This window comes from Garra rufa, chromosome 2 (assembly GCF_049309525.1).
Source record: "Garra rufa chromosome 2, GarRuf1.0, whole genome shotgun sequence".
Classification (NCBI taxonomy): domain Eukaryota; kingdom Metazoa; phylum Chordata; class Actinopteri; order Cypriniformes; family Cyprinidae; genus Garra; species Garra rufa.
Window position 1 is genome coordinate 45179618 of NC_133362.1, and position 9377 is coordinate 45188994.

General features: G+C 36.7%; 1 protein-coding gene across 1 annotated transcript in view; it reads right to left on the bottom strand.

Moving 5' to 3' along the window:
• The window catches only part of elovl5 (ELOVL fatty acid elongase 5), a 17329-nt gene extending 8218 nt beyond the window's left edge, over window positions 1-9111 (bottom strand). Inside the window, exons 1-3 of the mRNA XM_073834270.1 lie at window positions 8789-9111; window positions 7498-7562; window positions 6935-7122 (exon numbers count right to left, since the gene is read on the bottom strand). Coding sequence (XP_073690371.1) covers window positions 6935-7122; window positions 7498-7555 — 246 coding nt within the window. The 5' untranslated portion in view covers window positions 7556-7562; window positions 8789-9111. The remainder of the gene's footprint in view (window positions 1-6934; window positions 7123-7497; window positions 7563-8788) is intronic.
• Between the last annotated feature and the right edge of the window lie 266 nt (window positions 9112-9377).

Sequence of the window (9377 nt, forward strand, 5' to 3'; positions counted from 1 at the left end):
ACACTTTTGCTAAAAACCGACAGCATATAGTTCAAACATTACAGATTTGTTTAATGCTTCTTATTTATCACATGTTTTGCAATTTCAACAAAACAGACCATTAAATGATTTGACATTTTTTGCACAAGGGTCATCCTTTTTGTGAAAGCAGCTTTAAGTGGAGACACCGCATGCAAAAACGCTGTTTTTTCATGCACCTATCAATTTTGAGATTTTGGGCTTTTTGGTTTTCATAAAGTGTTTTTTCAGACTAGTGGAAAGAAAACATCCAAAAAACACTGTTAACTGTTTCTTTCATAGCACTTTATCTATTTGTGTCAATAGATTTCAATTACAATGCGTATTTTTAAAGGTAGTTTTTTCAAAATGAGTTTTTTCTCCTACACTGAGCCATAAATCTCCACTCCAGTAGCACTTACACACACCAAACTACACATATTATATACTATATTATATCCTGTCTATGTTTTTACAGAGGGACTAAAATAAAAAAAATATATATAGTGTTTCCTGTCTGTTTTAAGTTTTTTTATTTCATGATGAACTGCGATACCCAAAATTCCCTCTGTAAAAACTTTTGACTCTAATATGTCAAACAAATTAAACAAGAATTTTGAAACTGATTTCATCCAGTGTTTACATTTTTGTACTAGAAATGTATGCAAATCAGCGCATATTTCATTAAATAATGCCTCATTTGCATATTTAAACCTAACATTTTAGAAAACTTGTAATACAAAAAAAAGTTTGCAATTATTAAAGTAATCAATCATCTGGGTAAGTAAGGTGATAACTGTTAGCTTTTTTTTTTACCCTTTTCACCTGCAGTGTCTCGCATTAAGTAAGATAAAATGAAAACTATTTCCTGATAAGTGCAGAGCGCAATATGAACAGCTGCAGAGGCTTGCAGGTGTACAGCTGATGCATGGAGATATTTTACTGCTGACTTGTACAGAAGAGTGGACAAAAGTGCTTAATTTTTCATATTTTTTTATTCTTTTGAACTGTCTTCCACGATCTTGTTCTCACCTCTCTCTGAACACTGTGCAGACCTCCTGGAAAATCTCCAGTGATCCTCTAATCTGTCATTGTTCATTGTTTCATTTTGAATAAAGCCCTTGTTCAAGTTTAGTAAATGCAGACTGAAAGCTGCACATCTGTCCCATATAGAAAAATTATATTAAATCTCAAATAAGGTTCTCATTAACGCCTGACCTTGTGTTACAGGTGACGGTGATATTCAGAAGGGGACATCTCCACCTAAATAACTTCTTTAAAAGGACATTCAGGGCACACAAAGTGCGGTTCGACTGTCTCAATTTAACCATAATTGCTTTGGCCTGATGGAGCTTCTCAGGGTCAGAGGGTTGATTTTGCTGTTAGAGAGACTGTCACAGAGCAGCATGCACCACTGCCTCTCTCTAAAGTCCTCTAAAGCATTCACTCTCTAACTTGGCTAACTTCTCTTTAAATGAAATAACTCACATACAGCTCCAGCATCCCCACAACCACAAACAAGGGAACAGTTAAAGTGGAAGTGATTTTGTTCCTCTTTGAGATGACACTATAATGCGGTGTTCACTTGCAGAACACAAGCTTCAGGAGGGCACATAAGTCTAAAGTAGTACATTTAGTTAAAGGGCTGCAGAGACAGTGGTGGTTCTGTAGGCAAACATCAACGCCTTGAATTTTATGCGCTCTTTTCAGCTCATTAAAGACTAATCTTGCAGCTTCATTCTAGTCTAGTTGTAGAGGCTTGACAGAACTGGCTGGAAGACTTACAAGGCTGTATGGCAGTGCATGTGACATCTCCCAAGCTTTACACAAAGTAGGCCTGTATGGCAGGGCGGCACGAAAGAAGCCTTGTTTGCACTATGAAAAAACACGTTTGGAAGAATCTGGTACAAAAGGTACTATCGTCAGATGAGAAATTTTTTTATATTTTTATACTGAATTCCAAGCACTATGTTTGGCCAAAAGCAAACACAGCACACTTCCCAAAACACACCATACCTACTGTGAAGCATGGTGGTGGCAGCATTATGTTGTGAAGGTGTTTCTCTTTAGCTGGGACTAGGCGAGTGATTAGGATTAAATGGATAATGGATGCTGCCAAGTGCATCCAAATTCTTGAGGTAAACCTGCATCCCTTGACTAGACTGCTAAATATGGGCAGGTCATTCACTTTCCAACACAACAATGACCCTAAACATACTGCCAAAACAACAACAATGAAATGGCTTAGGGATAAGAAGGTGAATGTCCTTAAGTGGCCAAGTCAGAGCCCTGACCTAAATCCACTCGAAAATCTGTGGATGGATTTGAAGAGAGCAGTCTATTGCCGCTCACCACACAATTTGACTTAACTTGAGCAATTCTGCATGAAAGAATGGGCAAATATTCCCCAATCAAGGTGTGCAAAGCTACACTGTAAAAAAATGATATGATCAAAAAGCCATGACAACTTACGTTTTAAAGTTACTTTAAAGGAGTAGTTTCAGAACAAAAATTTACAAATAATGTACCCACTCCCTTGTCATCCAAGATGGTCATGTCTTTCTTTCTTCAGTTGTAAAGAAATGGTGTTTTTTGAAGAAAACATTTCAGGATTTCTCTCCATATAATGGACTTCTAGGGTGCCCCGAGTTTGAACTTCCAAAATGCAGTTTAAATGCAGCTTCAAAGTGCTCTAAATGATCCCAGCCGAGGAAGAAGGGTCTTATCTAGCGAAACGATCTTTTTTTTTTTTTTCTAAAAACATTTACAATTTATGTACTTTTTAATCTCAAATGCTCGTCTTGCCAAGCTAGACAAGACGAGCATTTGAGGTTAAAAACAATATAAATTGTAATTATTTTCAGAAAATAACTTATCGTTTTTCTAGATAAGACCCTTCTTTCCTCGGCTGGGATCGTTTAGACCCCCTTGAAGCTGCATTTTGGAAGTTCACCAAAGAAGTCCATTATATGGAGAGATAATATCCTGAAATGTTTTACTTAAATATCATAATTTCCTTATGACTGAAGAAAGAAAGACATGAACATCTTGGATGACAAGGGGGTGAGTACATTATCTAAATTTTTGTTCTGAAAGTGAACTACTCCTTTAACTCATAAAAATTGTTTAAGCAATTTCAACTTTGTATTGTAAGTACTGAATACTAGATTCAACTTGATTTTTAAAGTCAGTTTAATGTTACTGAAATTCAAAGGAGCCCAATTTAATTCAATGAACTTAAAATTTGTATGTTCTAACTTATTGGCACTAACTGGCCTGATCTCTGACCGTGGATTAATGCGCAGGAGTCAAATTTGTAAATGAATTCAATATCAGAGTGGTTTCAACCAAGAAAAAACAAAAAAAATTTTAACTTAATTTAATAAGTTGAAACAGCAAATATTGTAAAGTCAAATGAACTTAAAGCAATTCAACACTAGGCAAGATTTAAAGTCGTGAGTTGAAATGACTTAAAATCTTAAGGCAGCCACAAAACTTACGTTTTTAAGTTGAAACTGGCAATTTTTTTTTACAGTGTAGTACGGACATATCCAAACAGACTGATGGCTGTAATTAAAGCAAAAGGTGGCTCTACAAAGTATTAAATCAAGGGAGTGATGACTTTTCCAACCCTGTTATTCTAGTTTTTTTTTTTTGTTTGTTTTTTTATAATTTGCAGAACGGTTGAGTTTTTGCTTTCATTGGTTTGATGTTGTAAGACCAAAATTGTAAATAAAGCTGGAAAAGTTATTTGGAATGGGGTTTGGTTTCGGGCTGTATGACAGATAAAGTGATAGGGGTACTTTGAAATGGTTTTGGCACTGTAGATAGAGAAGAGAAGCGGTCTAAGAACTGAGCCCTGAGGCATCCAGTAGTTAGATGTTGGGCCTTGGACCCTTCACCCCTCCAAGATACGTTGAAGGACCAATCTGAGAGGTAAACAAGGTACTTAAACCACTGGAGTGCAGTTCCTGACATGCCCTTTGCCAATAGGGTTGACAGGAGGATCTGGTGGTTAACTGTCTAAAGCGGCGGACAGGTCCAGCAAGATAAGTATTGAAGATTTGGAAGCCGCTCTTGCCAGTCTTAGGTCTTCAAAAAACCAAGAGCAGGGCAGACTCAGTTGAATGTCCACTTCTGAAGCCAGACTGATTGCTGTTCAGGAGGTTTTTCTTTGTAAGAAAGGCCAAGACTTGGTTGGACACAATTCGTTTAAGCGTTTCTGCAATGAATGGAAGAAGGGATACCGGTCTGTAGTTTTCTAAAAGTGCTGGGTCAGCAGTGGGGTTATCCGAATCTGACTAAATGCTGAGGGAAAAACACCAATGTGATGGGATGTGTTCATGATGTGAGTGAGAAATGGCTTGAAGGAGATGAGATGGAATAGGATCAAGCAGACAAATAGTAGGATGATTGGAAAGGATGAGTTTGGAGACTTCTGCCTCCGAGAGCGGAGAGAAGGATGTGAGCGAGTGTATGCTTGCTGGTAAGATGTGTTTGACAGTTTGATGTGTAATTTTATATATAAAGAATGTGATGAACTCATCAGCTGTTAGAGTTGATGAAGGAGAGGGAGGAGGAGGACAAAGGAGGAAGGAAAATGTTTTAGACAAATTGTAGCAGTGGAGACATTATCAGAGAAGGAAAAGTAGAGTGATGGATACAGACTAAGGTCAGCAGGATTTTTTGATTTGCGCCACACTATTGGAGGAACGTTAATTTAGGGCTCTACATTGCGACTGTTTTACTCGCATTTGCGACTGAAAACTACTGCGTGCGACTATGAAAAATTCTTTAGGAGCAACATGTGCGGCTGACCCGATCAGCATATTTGTGTTTGCGCTGAGGGGAGCTTCAAAGGTTTCTACGTGTTTTTGCAAAGTTGAGTAATGTATCATGAACATATCTCACAAATCCTTTCATAAACAAAGTGTAGAGAGAGTGTAAAGATTCATTGTGCAGTGTAGAGAGCTTCGTTAATTTTAATGCAACTTTGTGAGATCGCGACGAATTAAGATGAGTGACAGCTTTTAATCATTTTTAAGGGAGTTTGTAAAGAGGTATTGATTTAATACAACTGTTAAATAAACAAGTTATAATTAAGTGACTTACATTGTCTGACTATAACATATTGCCTGATTTTGCTCTATTTCATCGTCAAAAATAGTCTGAAACAAGTCACATCTGAGCATCTCCATTCAAACACAGCAGTGTTTCGTTTATGAATGAACGTGCATTTTTAAACGAATCTAGTGAAATAATTCAATTTCCCATTCATAAAGACAGTCACTTGCTTTATTCCTAAATGAATCAGCCGTTCAAACGAATCAAATGAATGATATGATTCAGTAATTAAATCAGTGTCTTGCCGCCACCTGCTGGCAGATCTTTTCAGTTATTTAAATCATTTAATATTTCTGTATTCTAAATTTTATATTGAAAAAATTAATCTCAACATAAATCCATGAATTTGATTGCACTCATGCCACCTCTGAGCCTCATTAAACATATGAAAATACACCTACAAGCCACTTTTGTGTTCTTTTGTGCCACCTCTGTAGTACAAATTAATTTTGTTAATACTGATTTCATTTTCATTTAATTTCATTCAGCCTAAAAAGTATAATTTTTAAACAATTTTACATTAAAGATTATATACTTTTAATAAAGTTAGAAAAATGCCATTACAAAGGTAAAAACAAACCCCCCCCTTGTAAATAACTTTAAGAAGTCAAATATCACCTCATAATAGGAAGGCTCATTTTTTTATCAGATTTTTTGATTATTGTAGAATGTGCTCCTGAAAATTTGACTTAAGTTAAAAGAAAAGTAAAAATAGAGCCCTGTTAATCTGACTATATAGCAAGGACAATAACTTTAAAAATGAAAATACTGTCTATTTTCAGTGAAATGACTACCATATCAAGCAAAACTGTTTGAGCTTAGATTGACCATGTTTCTTCTGCTCTATGCAACTTCGCTGATCAGTGTTTATATGTGAATAAAAGCCTAAAATAAATCTATTCATCATATAAAGTGATTGTGTCTCTTCAGAAGAGCATCTCGTCAACCAATTGATTCATAAGAATTTATTTTACGTCTTTAAGAACTTCTGCAGCATCTTCACAATGTGGTGCAACGTTCAAAGAGAAAGTTTACTTACAAAATATCTGTGTATCTGTATTTAACAGAAGTCTAATGTGTTTGAAATGACATAAGAATGAGCAAATAATGACAGAAATTTTTATTTTGCGTGAACGATCCCTTTAAAAGAGAAAACTTGGACACTTGTAGCCTAGAGGTTTCTTTCTCTAATAAGACTGCAAAAAAAGGTTTGAGGTAAGTGATGGCTGTGCCTAAAGATAACTTGTAGCTAACATATCTCTGAGCTTATCCTGAATTTAGAGTAAATTATATTTGGAAAGCCAGGCAATGTGTCGCTTGTGCAATGCAGTTAGTGTGGAAAGAGCAAATTAGGCAAGAAAGGACTCTGAACTTTAAGGAGCACATGGGCTGTGACTCATCAATTGGTTTGCCCTGCTCAATTTCCAAAAAGTCAAACCATCAGTATCAAAGTGCATGTCATTCCAATACCAATTTCAAAGGTCCAAGTCACATTAAAAATATCTAGATCAGAGGTCTCCTGCAGGCATACTGTCTGTAATTATCAAGTAACCCAGACTGATAGCTGGTTAAGGTGTGTTTGATTGGGGCTGGAGCTGAAATCTGCAGAACAGTAGCTCTCCAGGAGCAGGGCCAGACATATCTGATCAAGATTATGTAACTGATGCTCTTTTTGGACTAGGTCGGAAGATTTGAATTCTGAGTATGTTCTCGCAGTTGATCACATTTCACAATACATTAAAATGAAACCAATTTAATTCCTAATGATATGACCTCTTGGAACAAACACGTGTCTTGGTTATGACAAACTCACCTCATAGAACATGTAGAGAGACAGAAGCGTCAGGCAGATGTTATATGGCACTAGCAGTGCTCTGCAGGAGTATGGCTGTCTATTCTTCATGTATTTTGGTCCCATCCACACAATCAGAAGGTACATAACACTTAAGGCAAAAGTGGGGATGTAGTTGTCCAGTAGAAGCCATCCTCTAACCCGAGGATCTGTAAATGATAAAAGAAGAATCACCTTCACACATATGCAATGGCATTAGGATGTTCAATAGTCACAGTTGTTCCTCGGCTTTAAATGCAGCTCATCCAATCAGAAGTCTGAGTGAGACTTCTTCGCCTATACTTAATGCATATACATACAAGCATATACTCATTGGTTTTGTCACAGTTTGCCAGATAGATTCTTTGTTTAAACCATTTGCATGGCTGCATGACAAATGCAATAGTATTGTTTTAGTTCTGAAAATAAACTAAGAATATGTTCTCTTTGCTAAACCTGCAAAGTCTGTTCAGAGGTCTGCTATATAGGAACACAACATAAAGAAAAGTTTAGCTGAAAAAAATAAATAAAAAAATAGGTCTTACCCCTGGGTCCCATCCAAGAGTCAATGTAAGTGTTCATTCTGAAATTTAAGGCCTCCATCTTCAATCTTCGAGAGAAATTGTATGAAGATTAGTTCAGCTGTTTAAACAAGATTCAGCACAACTATACATTACAATATACATAAAACTGTTTAAAAAGGGCAACAGAAGTTAACCTTATAAATCCTTGTCGGAACACTGATTGATTACAGCAATAACAATGGCTGGTTACAGCAAGGACTACCAGCCACCAGGTGAAAAATCACCTGTTTGGAGCTCAGTAAAGGTCAAAACATGGTGCTTATAATCCTGAAAACGTTTTTTGTTAGCAGTACTAAAGATGACAATATATAAACACAGAAAATGTTAGATTATTATGAGACATTGTTTCACCACACACCCAAGCGGTCTGAGGAGGCCTGGTGGACGTGTTTATTAAAGGAGCCTGTCAAGTGTCACTGCGGTTGCCATCAGATATGCAAACAATGAATGTTACAAGAACTCCTAGTAAAAAGCAGTGGCTCAAACACATAAAGCATACTGTATAATGGCTCAGGCACACTTACAAAAATGATATTTAGTGTAAAGAAAATTAAGTTGAAGTAAGTTTAATTGCTTCATTGTTATTAATAATAATCATAATAATGCCCTACAAATAGGCTTCATTTTCTTAATTTGTTTTTGGAGTGAAATGTTACATGCTCTTGAGAGGTATTCATCTAAATATCATGATATGAAAATGATTCAAATTGCAAATGTGCATGACAAAGATTGCAATTTGGAGACATAACCCATCATACTAAAACTAACTAAATAAACAAATAAAGTGATAAAAAGTAAAAATGTATAACAATAAGGCATAAAACCTCGATGTTGATTATACAACAACTGGTTAAAAAATAAAATCAGATTAATTAACTTATAGCATGTTTCACAGCAGGACACTGCTGTCACTGCTTTGCATGTCCTGTCAACTACTCGATAGCATCGTGTTGCCTTTAAACAACAGATCAAAAACGTTTTAGAAACGATTCAGAAACGTTTTGCCAAGTCTTCTGCATCAGAACAAATAAAGAACGGCTTCGCGTGACATAACATAAACCTAACGCTCCTAATGATTGATAAAAGTCATATGATGCTAGACACTCCGCGAACAGTACAGTATCATCCGCATTCGAGAGGTCGCAGGCGTATCATTCTGCCCTAGACAGCGCAGTTTCCGATGACATTTTTTGGAGGGTTAAATCTTTTTTAGCGTCATGGTCAGCAGCAAGACTATTTTAATGCATCTTACCTTTAATCTTCAGGCAGATCTTTTCTTCAGCGTTCAGTCTTGTACGGACGATGTCGTCAATGTGAAAGAGTGGAAAAAGCTGGTGAACTAATGAGCGTCATGAGTGTCTGTAGTCCACCTTAAACTGATGCGTATAACGGGACGTGTTCGAATAACTCTCCTTATACTGCCGCTCTAGGGCAAAGTCTGCGAGCGCACTGCGTCCCCAGCTGCACTTTCACTGCCATGCAGATTTAAAATTTCAGATGCTTCCTACTAAGAACGAAAGTATGCATTTGGAACGATTATAACGCCAGAGTCATGAATGGAGGTGTAGCTTAAAACAAACTTTTTAAAGTGGTGATTTATTAACATTCAAGGTTTGTGACACTGCGTGACCAACTATTGTGCTTCAACTAGATTTGGAACGTAAACGTATCCGTTTTGACGTTCTAAGAGAATCGTTTTGAGAATTGTGCTACACGACTTACAAGGCGTGTACTATTTCGCGAACTAAAAGTCACCCCATTCAACTGAAGTTAGAACAGACCAATCACAGCGCTGTTATGATGTGGAGCCAAAACAGACCAATCACAGAGCTGCTCTGATG